At 42.7% G+C, this 19,177-nt stretch overlaps 1 protein-coding gene across 4 annotated transcripts in view; it reads right to left on the reverse strand.

Annotated features, from left to right (window-relative positions):
• Positions 1–2,278: 2,278 nt before the first annotated feature.
• TAMM41 (TAM41 mitochondrial translocator assembly and maintenance homolog) overlaps positions 2,279–19,177 on the reverse strand; it is a 44,359-nt gene continuing 27,460 nt past the window's right edge. For 3 of the 4 annotated variants that reach the window (XM_004443162.3, XM_087431521.1, XM_087431522.1), the window contains 3 exons: positions 13,737–13,902; positions 12,377–12,439; positions 2,279–2,432 (listed from right to left, as the gene is read on the reverse strand). In XM_004443162.3, coding sequence (XP_004443219.1) covers positions 2,356–2,432; positions 12,377–12,439; positions 13,737–13,902 — 306 coding nt within the window. In that variant the 3' untranslated portion in view covers positions 2,279–2,355. Of the gene's footprint in view, positions 2,433–11,884; positions 11,921–12,376; positions 12,440–13,736; positions 13,903–19,177 lie in introns of all 4 variants that reach the window. The other variant, XM_087431520.1, reaches the window with a different exon arrangement.

A 19,177-nucleotide genomic window follows, 5' to 3' on the forward strand; every position in this document is an offset into this window, starting at 1 on the left:
AAATGACTCTAACCTTCTGTGCTCTACTGCGTTATCTACTTTGCAAAGTAGATACTTTGCAGGGGGCAGATACAGGGAGCAGAAGTTAAAGTAAAATAAAGCCAGTTTATAGAAGGTCTTAAATAGAATTGTTATGGATTAAACGTTTGTGTCCCCCTCAAATTCAGATGTTGAAATTCTAACCTCCCCACTGTGATGGTATTCAGAGGTGGGCAGAGACCTGAAAGCTCACTTAGGCTCTTCCCTCTCCACCACGTGAGACGTGAGAAAACAGCCCTCTGCAACCAGGAAGAGGGTTCTTACCAGAACCTGGCCATACTGGCAGCCTGATCTCAGACTTCCCGGCTCCAGAACTGTGAGAAATAAATTCTGTTGTTTATAAGCCAACCAGTATGTGGTATTCTGTTATAGCAACCCAAATTGACTAAGGCTGATGAGAAATTCTTATTTTATTCTATAAGCAGTGGGGAATCATTTTAGCTTCTTGAGGAAGAACTTGACTCAAAGAAACAAAAAGGTTTAGAGAAGAAAATAGTACCAAAAACAGTAATACAAAATGACAGCAGCAACAATCACATACTGAATGCTACTAGGCAGGGGTCCTATTACACAGGACACTTAGCTCACAGGGTCTTCACAACAGCCCAAGGAGGTTTGCAATATTATCCCCATTGCACAGATGGTGAAACTGTTCAGAGAGGCTAAATAACTTGCTCAAAGTCACACAGCTAGTCAGCAGTGGAGCTGAGATTCAACCCAGTTTGGTCATATCCTAAACCTGTCCTCCTTTCAGTATACCACGAGGCTTTTTTGTGTGTGTGTGAGGAAGATCAGCCCTGAGCTAACATCCATGCTAATCCTCCTCTTTTTGCTGAGGAAGACTGGCTCTGAGCTAACATCTATTGCCAATCCTCCTCCTTTTTTTTCCCCCAAAGCCCCAGTAGATAGTTGTATGTCGTAGTTGCACATCCTGCTAGTTGCTGTATGTGGGACGCAGCCTCAACATGGCTGGAGAAGCGGTGCGTCGGTGTGCGCCCAGCATCCAAACCCAGGCCGCCAGTAGCAGAGCGTGCGCACTTAACCGCTAAGCCACGGGGCTGGCCCACCACGAGGCTTCTAATTTGGGTTGGAATGAGCTAAACCCAAAGGTAGAAAAAATAAGTAGAGACACATTGTTCAAATTTACAAGAGAACCTAAGGGTCTGCACTAGAGCCCTGGGCGATGCAAACAGTGTGAGGTGATGAGACAATTTGAAGAAAAGAAAGATAAAACCTGAGTTTGGATTGAAGAGACCAACGTGATGGGCGAGGTGTCCACTCCTTCCTTGCAGCTGAGCTTGAGGGGAGGGTGACTCGGGTGTGGCACGTGGCTCAGGCCTAAACTCATCAGCCTGGTTCCATCCTTCGGCCAATTACTGGCATAGGGACGGCCAAGTAATCCAATTAGGGCCCAAGAAACTGGACAGAGACTTGCTGGTGGCTGCTGGAAAGGTTTCTTGCTTTTCTAAGAGGGCTTCTGAAAGGAACCCTCTCTGTCTCCCCAAATGCAGATGGGGAAGCATACAGCCCTGGAAGTTGTTGCCAGCAGTCTCAGAATTAAGACAGGAGCCAGCCTTGGTGTGACGTCAACACAGCAAAGGGCCAAGAAAGGAGAGACGGAGAGAAACTGGGTCCAGGACTGCTGGTCCGAATATCAGCTGTTAACCCGCTGAATCGACCTAGCTCTGGAGCCCACCACACCTCTAACTTTTCAGTTCTTTGAACTAATGAGCCTTTGTTGTTCAAGGCACTCTGCGTGGGTTTCCTTTACCCAAACATTCCTACCTGTTATAACAGCGAAAGCTCTGCGAGGGGTCTGTCACAGGCTCTTTACCCAAAAGTCACTGCCACATGCCTTTGTGGAGAACAAAGAGAAACATAAAAAACCTAGATCCAGGAAAATGCTGATGCAACACCTGTGAGCTCTCACTGGAAAAACCCAGAGAACAGGATGGAGACTAGGCAGAGGAGCCAGATGTCCCCGCCTGTAAACCCTGGGGCTGCACGTCCATGAGCGTACGCACCATTTCTTGGGCCTCTGATGCTCATGTACAAAAGATGCAGACCACAGCTAACGCTCTCAGGAAAGCAGGACCCAGACGGTTTTGTATGTAAAGAGGATTCTTCTCTCATCCTAAGTCCTCAAAGGTACTTGGGTCCCCGGGATAAATATCTGACACATACATTTAAAAAATCAAGTATTATGCAGACCAAAGTATCTACAAATTCAAGCAATGGGTCAAAGTAACACTGCTCTGTCAAAAAGACAAGAACACTTTATTCATCTATACATAACATATATGAAAGCAACCAAAATCAGGACGTTTTCCTCAGCCATCCTTTCCACATCTTATGCAGTTTTAGTGAACTATAAATCACTGATTTCTTGATGCCTAAAAGAGAAAAGAAGAGACAGTGAGAAACTGAGGCTTACTGAGCAGATAGTCAGCTAGAGGTTCCGTGATATTCAGACCAGAGACTTGTCTTTGGAGTGGAGCAGTGATGGGCTGTCTGAGGGGTCCAGGAGACCCTGGGAGCCGAAGTTATTCAAGGTCACCATGATCAATGTGAGGGGAAAAGATTCAGATTCAGGCATCTATTGAAACAGTGATATGGATGCCAAAGGTACCTGAGCTTCTGGGGTAAGTGAATCTTTGACTTACGAGCATAGTGGCAGCCTTTGAATTTAGTAGCTCTTTTAAAAAAGAGAAAGGAAGAACAAAGACAAGACTCTGGATGCGAGTGGGCATCCTTGGCACCTCTCTAACTCCCAATGCCCACAACCCAACCTCCCCCAGCTCACTGCTTCTGTGTCACTGCATATGCCACTGATCCGCCCACAATGAATGTCGTTTCCATCACTTCCTATCTGGGAGACTCCAAAAGCCCCTTCAGATTTCTTCTCTAAAAGTGCCTTCCCTGACTCCCCAGGCGATTCAGACTCTGTTCCTCCTAGCCTCACAGCACCAGTGCTGACCTCTAGCACGGCACGCACCACACCGGACAACACTCGTCAGTAGATTCGTCCCTGTATCCCCGTCACCTTGTACAGTACCCAGCACATAGCAGGTATTCAGTAATCACTTCTGAAATGATAGAAGATGCACCTCATTCAGGTATCTGACCTTCTAGCATTCCCTATCTACTTAATCACAAGTACCTGACGAAACCGGAGAAGAGGCTCTCTGGAGGCTTATGGGAAGAAATAAAATAGGATAAAATAAATGGGATGTTATTAGTCTGTCAGATCTAATAGGATCCTATTTGTAGATGGTATCATGGGCTCAACTTCCTTTGTGTTGAGGATGAGGTCATTCAGTCTGTGTTTCAGAGTGTGGCTCACAGATCCAAACAGTGTTTTTCACCATGAGATACAAACTGTGGTCTGTGCTGCAAGTCTGAAATGCACATCCCTGGCAGTACACTTTGTAGGCACTGCTGACGAGGGAACAGGATTCATTCTGGAGACTCCTAGCTCTGGGGCTTGAGTGATCTCTTGAAAATACCTGGCCATGTTACCTGTAAGCTGCCTAGTCCACTTGGGACCTTTTAAGAGGCTACCGCAGGCAGTGGCAGGTAAAAAGGCAGGGTACCAGTAAAATCATTAGCAAATACTTCTAGAAACTCTGGCCTGGCTTGTCTACTGACTGACTATTTGCAAACTGACATGGCCTAATCGAGAAATTGAGAGCTCCTTTCCCTGCCTCCACCCCTTTTAATTTTCTCCCTGGAGCAACCACTCTGGTAAACCTCACCCACTCGAGCATTGAGGCTGGAAACTTATTACGTAAGGTGCTTTTTAAAATCCCAGCCAGCACCAATCAAGACACTAGGCAGAACACAGGTACTTGCAAATGGTAAGGTCCAACACAGCAACCCCAGGGCACTGAGTCACAGCTAGAGGAAGATGCATCGACCATGATAAGTCCCAGCTCAACTTCAAAAACCTTACTCACACACTCCTTGGAACTTAACATTTAAGGTAAATACATAATGTACATGAGCATCACCATGTAGCCATTTTTTGCTGCAAGTGGATAGAAACCTCCTGTAATTAAAAACAGGCCCTCCTGGCCAGCCCCATGGCTTAGTGGTTAAGTGCGCGCGCTCCGCTACTGGTGGCCCGGGTTCGGATTCCGGGCACGCACCGACGCACCGCTTCTCTGGCCATGCTGAGGCCACGTCCCACATACAGCAACTAGAAGGATGTGCAGCTATGACATACAACTATCTACTGGGGCTTTGGGGGAAAAACAAACAAACAAACAAACAAACAAAAACAGTCCCTCCCTTCAATGGCTGTGCCAGAGAGATATTCTCAGAAAGACTGCAGCAGGGAATTGTGTTAGAAAGAGCAATGGAATAGGAGTCAAGAGACCCAGATTCTAGTTCCAGCTGGGCCACAAACTTACAGTGTGACTCCCCCTCTCTGGGCCTTGACTTCCTCATCTGCAAAATGACTGGGCTGGACTAGATCAGGGGTTCTCTCACGAGGGGCCCATGGGCAGGCTTCAATGTCAGTCTGTGAACTCCCTGAAACTGCAGGGAAGTCTGCTGTGCGTGTGCACACGTGCACTTCTGTGCAGAGGGTCCAGAGTTTCAGAGGAAGCCAGGATTTGCAAAAGGTGAAGAACCAACAGATTAGAATGAAGGGCTCCTTCTGCCTTAATATTCTAATTGCAATAAAGGTGGAGGACTTAAAACTTCACGAACTTGGAGTAGGCAAAATTTCCTAAATAGGACAGCCGCTAACCACGAAGGACAAAATTGATATGTGGGACTAAGTAAAATTACGAACTTCTTTTCACCGAAAGATACTATTAAGAGACTGAAATGACAACCCCCGAGTAGAAGATTTTGGCATTACATATGTCCAACAGAGGACTTATATCCAGACTATATGGAGAATTCAGTTGGAAAAGGCAGACAACTCAATAGAAAAATGAACAAAAGACTAGAGTAGGCACTTCACAAAAGAGGATATCCAAATGAATATATGAACAAATGCCCAACTTTACCAGTCATTAGGAAAATTAAATTAAAACTCCAATAAGATACCACTACTTACCTACCAGACTGCCTACAATGAAAAAGACATCTACTATCAAGTATTGGCCAAGGAAGCGCTGCAACAGGAACTCTGCTGGTGGCAGTGTAATTTGGACAGCTGTTTGGTAGTATATACCAGAGCTGAAGATCCACATACTTTATGATCCAGTAATTCTACCCCTAAGTATATACCTAACAGAAATGCACACATACACTCAGCAAAAGACAGGTACAAAGACATTCACGGGAGCACTACTTGTAATAGCCCCAAACTGGAAACCCAAGAAACCATCAACAGTGGAAAGGATAAACTGTGGTGTATTCATACAATGGACTAGCTGCAACGAGAATAAATGAACTATTGCCACTCCCAACACCATGATGAATCTCACTGACACTACGAGGATGTTACGAGTGAGAGACACAGAGAGCACATATTTATATAAAGTTCAAAAATGGGGAAAACAGAAGCCTGGCATTAGAAGTCAGGATAGCAGTTACTCCTGGAGGAGTAGTGACTGTGACCGGGCATGAGGGGGGTTCTGGGGGACTGGTACTGTTCTATTCTTCATCTGGGCACTAGGTTCATTAGTGTATTCACTTTGTGAAAATTCACCAAATTTATGATTTGTGCACTTTTCTGTATATATGGAGAGTCTTCCTACCACCAGATGATCTAGAATCTTTCATTTATTCAGTCACTGAAATACAAGTATTCACTGAGCACCTACATATACAAGACACCGAGCCAGCTGTTGGAGATACTGGTATGAACAAAAGTTATGGTCTCCACCTTCGCCGAGTTTACAGAATTCTACTTGGCCTTCATTAAGCTTACTTTTGGTTTCTGCTTCTTTTCTTTTTTTTTTTTTTTTAATAATTTTATTTATTTTTTTTGTTCCCCAAAGGCCCAGTTGACAGTTGTATGTGACAGCTGCACATCTTTCTAGTTGCTGTATGTGGGACACGGCCTCAGCATGGCCAGAGAAGCAGTGCGTCGGTGCGCGCACGAGATCCAAACCCGGGCCGCCAGTAGCGGAGCGTGTGCACTTAAGCGCCAAGCCACCGCAGCCTTCTGCTTCTTTTCTAAAGAAAAGGATGGTGGGCCGGCCCCGTGGCTTGGCGCTTAAGTGCACACGCTCCGCTACTGGCGGCCCGGGTTTGGATCTCGTGCGCCCACCGACGCACCGCTTCTCTGGCCATGCTGAGGCCGTGTCCCACATACAGCAACTAGAAAGATGTGCAGCTGTCACATACAACTGTCAACTGGGCCTTTGGGGAACAAAAAAAAAGGAGGAGAATTGGCAATAGATGTTAGCTCAGAGCTGGTCTTCCTCAGCAAAAAGAGGAGGATTAGCACGGATGTTAGCTCAGGGCTGATCTCCCTCACAAAAAAAAAAAAAGAAGAAAAAAAAAAAGATAGGGATGGTGATTTAGGAAATTTGCATTTAGAATGTGTTTTGAAGACAGCCTGCTAAGAGACAAAGTTTAAGAACCATCATCATCATCTTTGTTCCTTCCCCAATGAATAAAGACACAACATCTCTTTAGATAACATTCTCTTTAGACAGATCCTTATTTACCTAAAGGTAGTCATTACGAATTCTGATTAGTATCTAAAGTCAGGATTTTGTTTTGGAAGCGTACAGAAATCTACTTCAATATACGGCTCCTAAGGTTTTTCTTCTGGTGATTGCTAGCTTGTTTCACGTGACCTACAACCAAGTTACTACACATGTAAGACTAGGAATTCCCTGTGTGACCTTAAATTGATGGGTCCAATGCCAGACAAAATTCTCCAGGAAACAATGTGTGGCAGAGATATGACTAGGTTGTGAGAGGTCTCTACCTTCCCACAATTCTATATTTGAGATCTTTAGGAGAGAAAATCAGCAAGCCCCTAAACATTCTTCCAATTAATTTCCAGCTATAGTTAAAATACCTACAAAGAAAATCTCTTCTGAGGCAGAAGGACAACTTATTCTAAGAACTTTCAGGTTTAAATGGTAAGCACATCATCAGAATAAATCTTAACTATTATTATGTGTTCTTCCTATTTAAATAAGTAGGTACCAAAAATTGGAAGAAATGTTTTAAGAAATCAGACATAAAGGATTATCAATGATCCATTCTACTGTGTTCCAGGAAAGGGCTGGTAAAGATCAACTGAGGCATATGAGAATCTTTTTAGGAACGAGACTAAACCTGTATTGTGAATTCAGCTGAATCTTTTGAAGCTAGAGAGGTAAACAGGTATCTGTCCCCAGAGTTAATTCTGACTGACCAGAAATACAGACGGGAAAAAATAAAGCAAGATTACAAAAATTACACTCATCATCTTCCCCCAGTGTTCCTCGCCTCTAGGAACGGCACCACTGTCCACTGCTGCCCAAGCCAGGGACGCGGGAACTACCTTCAACTCTTCTCGCTCCTTCACTCCCATATCCTTCCAACCACCAAGACCCGGCAACTTGCCTTCTAAACATTGCTTGCAACTCCTCTGTCACCTATACTGCAGTGACCTGAGTTCAGGCTGCCATAATTCCTCACCTGGCTGGCTGCAACCACATCTAATCGGTTTCCTAGCAATAGCTTCATCTCCCTTCAATCTGTTCTCTAGTCTCTAGCTGTAGTGGTCTTTCTATAATCCTCCGCTGCCTTCGCTCTGCCTCAAAACAAACTCTGAATTCCTTTTCATTGCTTTTAAGGCCTTCCCTTGTCTGGCTCCTGCTTACTCCTCAATCTAATCACTAAATTCCCCCATTTCTCTCCCAGTTCCCAAACAGAATACTCAAACAGTTCCATTCTCTCTAATCAGGCTAGAAACATAAAAGGCTGCTGCTGGTCAGACTAGGACAGTTTGCCTAGCTGGTCTTTGTTACCAGTGTGAGATGTGATGCCATCTGCTGCTACCACAAAAGGAGGAGCAGGAAGTACTAGGAGACTGAATAGTCTTTCGCTCCTCCTGAGCTGGCTGCCTCCAGCTGCTGATCCGCTACCGTGATGAGAGCTATGCTCTTCTACTAACAGCACAGTCGAAGAGAAGTCAATCTTATTTTGTAAATAATCAACTCCCAGGCTAAAGGGAAAAAATAGTGTTTGGCTTTGGAAGCATTTCTGTACTCATCTTTGAAAAGGAGTGTATCAACGGTGAGGGAATTTCAAGGGAACAAATAAAGACAGTGTCAGACTGCACAAGAACACGCTGCCACGTTATCCAATACAGTTTATGAGAAAGGGGAAGCCTCTGGGCTGGTTAGAGAAGACTGGCTTCCATTTTTTCTAGGGATAGAGTGATATTTAGATCTAGACTCAGCCAAGTTTATAAAGTACGTGCTAGGCACTGGGTACATACTGGACTCTCTCAGAACTCATAGTGAGCTGTGTATTAGTATCCCCCACCATTTCAGGGAAGGGGGGCTAATTAATATGCCCAGGTTACAGAGCAAAGAAACGAATGACTACAACTCCAAACCAAAGTCTGCTGATCCAAGCTTAGCTCCTGGTTAGCTATATCCCTAAATTTAACTGTATTTGAATATAAAAGGTATCTGCTGGTGAAGGGGAGACTGAACCTCCTTTTCATCCCCACTCGGAGTGGGAGGTTGCAAAGGGGAGGAGTGATGACGGCTACAAAGGAATAAAAACTCAACCAAATACACTGGGGTTTTCTCACCCTGCAGATGATATGTCAGCTGCTGAAAAACGGAACAGAGGCAGAACTGTGGAGATTTCAAGAAGGTGGACTCAACAAAAGCAAGACAGAACAACAACAGCCACGACTACAACAGGAGGACTTCAGAACAAAGCACAGGAGGACAGAGGTTCTGAAGCTCACTGTGAAGTTAGAGGAAAGAGGAGCAGTTAAGGAGCCACTCAGGGCTACTCAGGGCCTATCGTTGCCAGTTCACTCCAGCTGGAGACCAGGCGAATGGGCTAATGCCATTTGAATATGACAGCGCACAGTGGCACGTTCTAAAGAGGTCAGGAAACTTTTAGCTAATGACACTACAAGAGGAAAGACCAGGCACAGTGCTGGATGCTTTTATATATCTTAAGACATGATTTTTACAACCTGGTAAGGCAGGTATAACTATCCCTGTGAAATTAAAACTCAGAAAAATTAGGTAACTGCCCAAGTCACAGTAGTTAAGTAGGAATTTGTACCCTAGTCTCTGGGGCTCACAAACTCCTCCTCTTGGCCTGGGCTGCCTTCATCACAGCCCACCATCACCATAAACCAGCGAAGCCAGAGCATAAGGTAAGTAAACCCATAGAATGTGAAGAGATGCACATCAGTTGCCACAATTTCTGCAACCTCAGTGCAGGTTACACACATTCTGCTACTCCGGACTTCCACAATCCAATGAGGCATCTTTAGAAGGGAAAGGGAAGCGAGCGGTACACACTCAGGGAAACCAGCACAGGGCACTCCACAGCCACAAGGAAATCCGTGCTGTGGGTTCTGTGAGGTGTCACCCACTGCCCTCTGCTGGCGACTGGAAAGAACGAGCGGAAAGAGGACCAAAGATTTCATTTCAAGTTGAAGTGTCAAGAGATGATGACGATGAATTTTTAAAAATCTTTTATTAGAGAAAAATTCAAACTTATAAAAGAATAGTATAATACGTCCCCATGTATCTTCATCCAGCTTCAACAGTGTACCAACTCATGGCGAATCTGTGTCATCTACCCCTTACCCACTACCCTCCCCATGTTTTATTTTGAAGAAAATCTCAGATATCCTGTCATTTCATCTGTAAATATTTTAGTATATATTCCTAAAAGAAAATGAATTTTTAACAAACCCTCTAACACATTATCACAACTAAAAACAAATCATCCATCAATCTAATAATTCCTTATAGCACCGGAAGCCAAAAATAAAAAAAAACCAAAACATTCAGCCTCATCCAAGGAGGATTATGGAAAGGGAGCTGCAATCAAGCAAAACACAGATTAATAGCCTGAACCACCCAAGCAAACAAAAGCACCTCATCTTCAGCCTTGACAGGAAAAACCAGCTGGAACATAGATTAAATAAATATCTTAATTGGAAATGCAAATCTATGCACCCGAGTGGCAGAAAATTCTTCAGCTGAGTAGATCTGGCACATGTGCTACTAAATCTTTGTTGACTCTTTGGCTGAATCTTTCCAAAGATTCAGGAGGGCAACACTGTGTCCTTGGGGCCAGATGCTTGGCTATGTATCCAGGCAGCTGGGGTGAGACGCTAAGAGGTGTGACCACACCAGCTCCCTGGCATCTCAACCCAGGGATCAGAATCAGGCTGAAAGCTCACTCCCTTCTTTGGGTTACCTCTGTGCCATGTATCCCCCCGTACTGTGAATTTCTATGTACACACCTGTCTCCCCTTCTGGCTTATGAACTCCTTGAAGGCAGGATAGTGTCATGTTCACTTTGCATCCTGTGTGGCTAGGACATGAGAGACACTCGGTAGATGGTTACATGAAGAAAGACTGAACCGGTAAAGTCCATCATTTGACAAAACCAAGTGTTGGAAAGAATGAGGGGAGACCATAACTCTCGTTAACTGCTAGTGGACTATAAATCGATATAACCCCTTTGGAGGCCAATTTGGCAATATCCAAAGATATGTTCAAATGCTTAAGCCCATAAAACAAGAACAGGATGTTTTAAAATTAAAAAAAAAGGCATTTCAGAGAAAAAAAGAGGAAACAAGAAGAGTTCCTGGAAATTAAAAATATAATAGCAGAAATAAAAACTCAATAGAAGGGTTGGAAGCTACAGTTGAGAAAATCTCCCAGAAAGCAAAATAAAAGGACAGAGAGATCAAAAATAGGGACAAAAGAAAGAAAACCAAAGGACTATTCTAGGAAGTCCAATGTCTGAATAAAAGAGGTTTCAGAAAGAGAAGAGAGAAAACAGATGGGAAGAAAGTGAAGAAAGAATAAAAGAACAGTTTTATAATCTTACATTCTGAGTTTCCAAACGGAAAGGGCAATGAGTAGCCAGTGTAACAGATAAAGACAGACTCACATCACAGTAGGTCACTGAGAGATTTCAGACCCCTGGAGGAAAATGAAGACCTAACAGACTTCTGGAAAGAACATATACAAAGGATTAAGAATCGGGATGGCTTTGGACTTCGACAGCAATCCTGGAAGTGAGAAGATGATCGGAGCAATGATATCAAAATTCTAAAGGAACATGATTTCTCATCTATATCCAGCCTAAGTCTCAATTATGCATGAGGGTAGACTAAAGATTTTTTTTGCTGAGGAAGATTAGCCCTGAGCTAACATCTGTGCCCATCTTCCTCTATTTTGTATGTGGGATGCTGCCACAGCATGCCTTGATGAGCGATGCATAGGTCCATGCCCGGGATGCGAACCTGTGAACTCTGGGCCACCGAAGTGGAGCGTGAGAACTTAACCTCTACGCCACTGGGCCTGCCCCGACATATTTTTAGATATACATGGTCTCCAAATTTGCCTCCCATGTACCCTTCCTCAGGAAATTACTAGATGATGTACTTTATCAAAATGAGTGTGCACCATGAAAGTAAAAGACACGAGATACGGGAAACAGGATCCCTCACACGAGCCAGCTGAAGACAGTCTCTGTGGGCAAAGAAAGCTGTGCAGGGAACGAAAAGTGTATTATGTGGCTCACCTATGGATCACATTAACACAGTCATACAACGTCAGCTCTGAAGACTGACCTTACCAGAGCTCCAGACAACTACATCAGGAGGACAGAGGGACGGAGAGTGAGTATGTGTGATGAGGTGGGTGAAGAGCTGAATTCTAACCTGCTGGAGTGAGGAGTCAACAGATGATGCCTAAAACTGAAAAGGAGAGAGGCAACAACATAAGCTTATTATTTAGAGAACTGGCACTGTAAACAAAAATAACCAACTGAGAGAGCTGGCAGCAGCTGTCTCTGGAGAGGCGAAACGGCGGAAAGAGCACGGTACTGCTGTGTTTGCAATGATACGCATGTGTAAGTTTCATAAATATAAAAACACGAGGGAAAAACCTGTACACAAGGAGTTACTCAGAAAACTTAGAGGGACAGCAAAGCCTTCCAACAGTCCCTAACCTGGTTTGACTTTTTCAGATGACCAGATCACAGTGCTGTTCTGCCTGTCTGCATGTTATTGCTGTGTCCTAGTTTATGACCATCAAAATTCAGCATTTCACAAGTGCTTGCAGAATACAGACAAGCTCTACATTTTAACCAGGAGTGCTGACGCCACTCAATCCAGCAGGTTCAGTAAGCATGAATTTTCTCAAGTTTTTACCAGCAGTGAAGATGCCTTTGGTGCTCTGTCTCATACTGGAGGGTCTCACGATTGCTGAAAGCCCTGAGAGGAAAAACCAAAAAGGATTGTAAAAAAGCCAGATGTTAGTCATCTTCACACTTTTAAAATCTGAAATCTATTCTTCCCAGTTATCCAATAAAGCCAGCAAATCTATCTCTGTCCTGGTGTTATAGAGTGACAGTGAAAATGGGATCAGGATTGAGGATCAGGAAACCGGAGTTGGCAGCCATGTCACCAACCAGCCATGTGAGCACAAATGACTGACCCCCTCTGGGCCCGGGCCTCCTCACCTTAAAACAAGTAGGTGGGTTAGGTGACCCTCAAAGGTCATTTTATGACGTTAAATTTGCTTAAGGCTGCCAGTTCTCAATTCCAAGATGTGAAAAGATAAAAAAACAAATGTTTCTGCCTGGAAGAAAAACTTTCATTCTGAAAACACATATAGAGGACTCCTCAGTGAGCAGCAACAGTACAACGCTCCATGCCCTCAGAAAGGCAGTGAGATCACACAGTGACCAGAATCATGTTAAAGTGAAAAGCAAACAAAGGATGTCTCCACTCTATCTTCAGCATCAGTACCTGGTGACCTCTGACAACCTGGGGCAGGTCCTGAGGGAGTGCATGTGGAGTCTGCCTATTGGGGATCGTGTTCATCACTGTGAATCACCTCTAGCACGGTGGCTTGCACCCTGGAGGAGCTCAGTAAATATTTACTCCATAAAACAGCAGAATGTACTCATCTGAGGGAGGAAGTCATTTTCAATTTCATCATTATTTCTTTATTGACTGACCTCGTAAATTACCTTTAACACCTCAAAGGGAAGTGGGTTTCTGAAGAGGAGGTTCAGATTTTTTGGTAAATATTAGGGAGGCCTTGGGGATAACGTGTGGAACACAGGCCATGTCACAGGGAACCTGCTGAACACACCATGAGACACACTGAATGGGAGTTGGCTGACCGAAAGCTGTGTTCTTGCTGTTTAAAAGCATTAAAAGTGTCTCTGGTCTCCTTCCTTCTCAGACCACCATGAAGAACACAGACATGCCTTTGAAATAGCTTTTAGAAGTTAGGCTCTTGGAGCCAAAAGAAACATTGTTTCCCCCTTTGACAGTGATTTAGGGCCCAGGAATCCAAAAATAGAAGTACTTTCACCACCCCACTTCAAAGAAGCAAAAATTTATATTTGGAAAAACCCCAGATTGTTAGTGCTTTCTTCTGCCTAGAGGCAATCTATCTCCCGATCTCACTGGGCAAGAAAGAATAAAGAATACGTCTCAGTCACAAAGTCTGTGTTTACCCACAGCCAGCACTTCTTCAACCTCAAATTCATAAACACACCTAGACGCACCACCTCTCCACAGTCAGGATCATGAGCAACTTGTAACAAAGTTTCTTCCACATCTCTGTTTTTTCCAGGAGGGTCCATAATATGATTTATTCGTTGCTGTAAGGATTTGGGCAACGTCATTAGCTGAGTGAATTGTCCTTCTGGGCTTTTATCTATCTAAAGAAGAAAAAAAAAGATGATGTCTACGGAAAGTGCTTTGAATTCTATAAATATTCAAAGACACATGAGTTCTTTTTAAAATCACACAAACAGATGAATTCACACCCTAGACTAGGCAGCATGCTAAAGCGAGTCTCTCCTTTCTGAAACTGAATGCGTAAGTGTTCAGGATTCTAAGTCCCTTCAAAAAAGCCAATTCTTTTCCTATAATATTCCATTTCTACACAAGAAAAGAATAGCAGCCTCTTTTAAGGATCAATTTCTGATTCTCAGTTTTAAAATTTCTATTTGGGGCCGGCCCTGTGGCTTGGCAGTTAAGTGCGCGCGCGCTGCGCTACTGGCGGCCCGGGTTCGGATCCCGGGCGCACACCAACGCACTGCTTCTCTGGCCATGCCGAGGCCGTGTCCCACATACAGCAACTGGAAGGATGTGCAACTATGACATACAACTATCTACTGGGGCTTTGGAGAAAAAAAAAAAAAGGAGAAAGATTGGCAATAGAGGGCCGGCCCTGTGGCTTGGTGGTTAAGTGCGCGCGCTGCGATGCTGGTGGCCCGGGTTCGGATCCCGGGTGCGCATCGAGGCACCACTTCTCCGTTCATCCTGAGGCCAAGTCCCGCATACAGCAACTAGAAGGATGTGCAGCTACGACATACAGCTATCCACTGGGGCTTTGGGGGGAAAAAATAAAATAAATAAAATCTTTAAAAAAAAAAAAAAAAAAAAAGATTGGCAATAGATGTTAGCTCAGAGCCGGTCTTCCTCAGCAAAAAGAGGAGGATTGGCATGGATGTTAGCTCAGGGCTGATCTTCCTCACAAAATAAATAAATAAATAAAATAAAAATAAAATTTCTATTTGTTTCAAGTCCAGCAGTTAAAGAAAGTGAGGCTGCAGCTAACATTCACTGAAGCCCCAGCAAACCCAGGCACTTGCATTCTCCTTCCCATTTTAAACACAGGGACACTGAGTAACACAGCCAGACCATACAGCCAATAAAAGAGCATGGGATCTAAATCTGTGTCTCCTGCCTTTAGGGCCTTTTACATACCGTGCTGTATTTCATAAACTGCAGAATTAAATTGACGACAAAGACTAATCTTGTTCACTTTTAATCCCCTGGCACATAGTAGGTACTCAAAAAACATTGGTTGAATAAAGGAATGAATAACTCCATCAATAAAACTTAGTTGTCATTATTTCTTAAATAGGAGTAAGTTACACCAGTGGTTTCTGTTCCCAAGGTATTTTAAAATACATCAAGTTGAAAGATAAATATAGAAATTAAACATATATGAAACTACACATCAGCCTCTACATAGAAACCTTTGAATCAAAAGTTAGCCACAGAGCTGAGGCCGCATCTAGCTTCCCTACCTCCCAGTCTAATATACTTTACTTTATGAAACTAAATTTTTGCAAAATCATGTAAACACTGACTGCCTGCCAAGTGGAGAGCCAGTAACACTGCCCTCAACAGCTCATCACATTATTTTCCAAGTAAGAATCTGTCTTGTATTCCTTTAACAAATGTTTAGGTTTTAACTTCAACTAAGAGAATAGTAAGAAAAAAAATTAGATGAATGTATTAAATTTTAGATTCAGATTTTCTAGATATGAGCAACTTTCTTAATAATTCAAATTCACTCATTCTACCACTTTTTTTTCATTCAGCAAATGTTTACTGAGTACATGGCAATGTTTGGATTTTCTAGTTTTATCTATAAAATCTACGCAAAGAAGAAGAAAATGCTATTATTTAGTGGCTCCAATAAGGTGAAAGGCTTTTTTAACCTAAATATTTCATATTTATCATTAAGATGGTTCTAAATTCACAGGATTGGACCTCTACTTAGCTTTGGCTAGATAAATGACAAAAAATGTGATATTTCTGTAAAATATGCTAGAAATGACATTTATGGACTCATATTTCAGGGCCAAGTATTGAGATTAGTCAAAAGGATCTTATCTTTCTGTATGGTTTTACCTGTGAAACTTCCAGGAATTTTAGAGATGCCAAAATGGCTTGAGTAATATGAAGAATTAGAAAATAGTATTTTCCATTGCTTTCTCTTGAGGAAAAGAATGCACTGGAATTTTTGCCTGAAAGCATGTGTTTACTGCTGGTGGGAGTGCAAACTGGTACAGCCACTATGGAAAACAGTATGGAGATTCCTCAAAAAATCAAGGATAGAACTACCATACGATCCAGCTATTCCACTGCTGGGTATTTATCCAAAGAACTTGAAAACACCAATGCGTAAAGATACATGCACCCCTGTGTTCATTGCAGCGTTGTTCACAATAGCCAAGACTTGGAAGCAACCTAAGTGCCCATCAAGGGACAAATGGATAAATAAGATGTGGTATATATACACAATGGAATACTACTCAGCCATAAGAAACGATGAAATCCAGCCATTTGTGACAACATGGATGGACATTGAGGGTATTATGCAAAGTGAAGTAAGTCAGAGGGAGAAGGTCAAATACCGTATGATTTCCTTCATTAAGTAGTAGATAATAACAACAGTAAACAAACACATAGGGACAGAGATTGGATCGGTGGTTGCCGGGAGGGAGGGGGGGAGGGAGGGGGGTGAAGGGGATGGTTCGGTACATGTGTGTGGTGATGGGTTGTAGTTGGTGTTTTGGTGGTGAACGTGATGTAATCTGTGCAGAAGTGGAGGTGTAGTGATGTACACCTGAAATTTTTACAATGTTGTAAACCAATGTTACTCAATAAACAAAAAATTTAAAAAGAACTTCCAGTCTGCATTTTTATTTTTTTTATTTTTTATTTTTTTGTGAGGAAGACTGGCCCTGAGCTAACATCCATGCCAATCCTCCTCTTTTTGCTGAGGAAGACTGGCCGTGGGCTAACATCCGTGCCCATCTTCTGCCACTTTTTATATGGGATGCTGCCACAGCATGGCCTGACAAGCAGTGCGTTGGTGAGCGCCCAGGATCCGAACCCGGGCCGCCAGCAGCGGAGTGCGCACACTTAACCGCTACGCCACAGGGCCGGCCCCAGTCTGCATCTTTAAAAGTGCCTTGCTCTTTAAAAACAAGCCACAAAGGACATCCAAATATTTGAGGAAAGCCTCTAACCTAACAGATGAGAGTGAATCAACAGAAAAAAGGAATAAGAGAAATAGAAACAATGTAGAGAGCAAGAAAAAAACTTCAAAAATTATAATAAAGATCATTAAAGAGATGAAGAAAGATAATCCATTCATAAAACAAGAATAGGATGCTATAAAAAAGAACATTCAGAGGAAATTAAAAATTCAATACAAGTGTTAGAAAATCAATTTGAAAAATTCTCCTGGGAAAGCAGAACAAAAAAACTAAAGAAACAGGAAAGAGAAAAAGAAAAAAGATAAAACCAATCAAACCAGGAAGTCCAATAACCAACTAACAGGAGTTCCAGAAAGAACAAACTAAGAAAATGGATATGAAGAAATTATTACAGAAATAATAAAAGAAAATTTCCCTGAGCTGAGGTTGACGAATTTCCAGACTGAAAAGGCTCATGAAGTGCCAGAATAATAAATGAAAAACAGACAGAGACAAAGACAAAGGCAAATCATCAAGAAATTTAAGGATACTGGAAAAAGGAAAAGATCTTAAACACTGTCAGAGAAATAAAAATGTCACATCCAAAGGGTAGGGAATCTGAATGTCATTGGACTTCTTAATGCAACACTAGAAACTAGAAGAAATGAAGCTGTGACTTAAAAACTCTGAGGGAAAATTATCTCCAACCCAGAATGTGATATTTAGCCCAAACCATCAATCAGTACGAGGGTAGAATTTTCAGATTTACATGGTCTCAAAAAATTTACCTCCTTCGAAACCTGTGTTAGGAAGGTACTAAAAGGTATATACTACATCAAAATTAAAGTGTCAACTGTGAAAGAGGAAAAGATCCAGAAAACCAAAAACTAGCAAAGCAGAGAGGCAAAAGAAATTGTCAGGGTGATAATGAAAGGAAGTTCCAGGAGAAGAGCTGTGCAGCAGCCTAGAAAACAACCAGGCAGAAAGACACAGGGGACACAGGGCTCCAGGAAGAACATCCCCAAGAAAAGCAAGAAACAGAGAAAATACCTGGTGTGTTTGTCTACAATGGGAGAAATTTTACAGGTTTGTAAGAAAGTTTGAGGATGACTTAGCTACAGGTACGCAGAAAACCAAGCAAGTGAAAAAAATCAGACAACTCCAAGAAAAACAAAGTTGTACAGGAAAGGGAATTTCATAGTAGGGTATCTCAGCAATGAAAACAAAGTAAGTTGTCATAATAAAGTAAATATTGAATATTAACCTAACCAAAAATTATGAAATAACATGTGGAACAAGAGAGGGTAACGTGGCAGGGGAAGTCTGTAAGTGTGCGCACGCATGTGTGTGCATTGATGGGGGTGGCATAAGAGAGTAAAAAATCCTCATCTTCCATAGAAGGATGACAAAAATAAAGCATAAGGCAAAAGTCAAGAAATAACAGTCAAATCATATCACAGTCATGCATTGCTTAACAACGGGGATATGTTCTGAGAAATGTGTCGTTACACGATTTCGTCGTTATACCAACATCATAGGGTGTACTTACACAAACCTAGATGGTATAGCCTACGGCACACCTAGGCTACCTGGTACTAATTTTATGGGACCACCGTCATATACGTGGTCCGTCGTTGACTGAAACGTTGTTATGCAGCACATGACTGTATTTAGAAATTAGAGGTAAATATCAGAAGAATCAGCTAACGAGATGAAAGCAGTTGCCTCTGGAAAGTAGGGCTGAGAAGTAGGAAGGTGAATAGCAGGCAACTCTACTTCTTGTTATAAACCTTGAGGAACCACTTGGTTTTTAAACCATATGAACGCGTTACTTTGAGAAAAGCAAAAATTTAAAACAAAAAACCTCAATCTGAAGCAAACATTGCAAAATCTGTCAGACTGGGTTGGTGGGTATTCTGGGCATTCATGTTATTCTCCACTCTTATGTTTAAAATAATTCCTGGGGCCGGCCCTGTGGCTTGGTGGTTAAGTGCGCGCGCTGCGATGCTGGTGGCCCGGGTTCGGATCCCGGGTGCGCATCGAGGCACCACTTCTCCGTTCATCCTGAGGCCAGTCCCACATACAGCAACTAGAAGGATGTGCAGCTACGACACACAACTATCCACTGGGGCTTTGGGGGGAAAAAATAAAATAAATAAAATCTTTAAAAAAAAATAAAAAAAATAAAAAAATAAAATAAAATAATTCCTAT

Source organism: Ceratotherium simum, chromosome 5 (assembly GCF_057802395.1).
Source record: "Ceratotherium simum simum isolate JZ-2026a chromosome 5, ASM5780239v1, whole genome shotgun sequence".
NCBI classification, from domain to species: domain Eukaryota; kingdom Metazoa; phylum Chordata; class Mammalia; order Perissodactyla; family Rhinocerotidae; genus Ceratotherium; species Ceratotherium simum.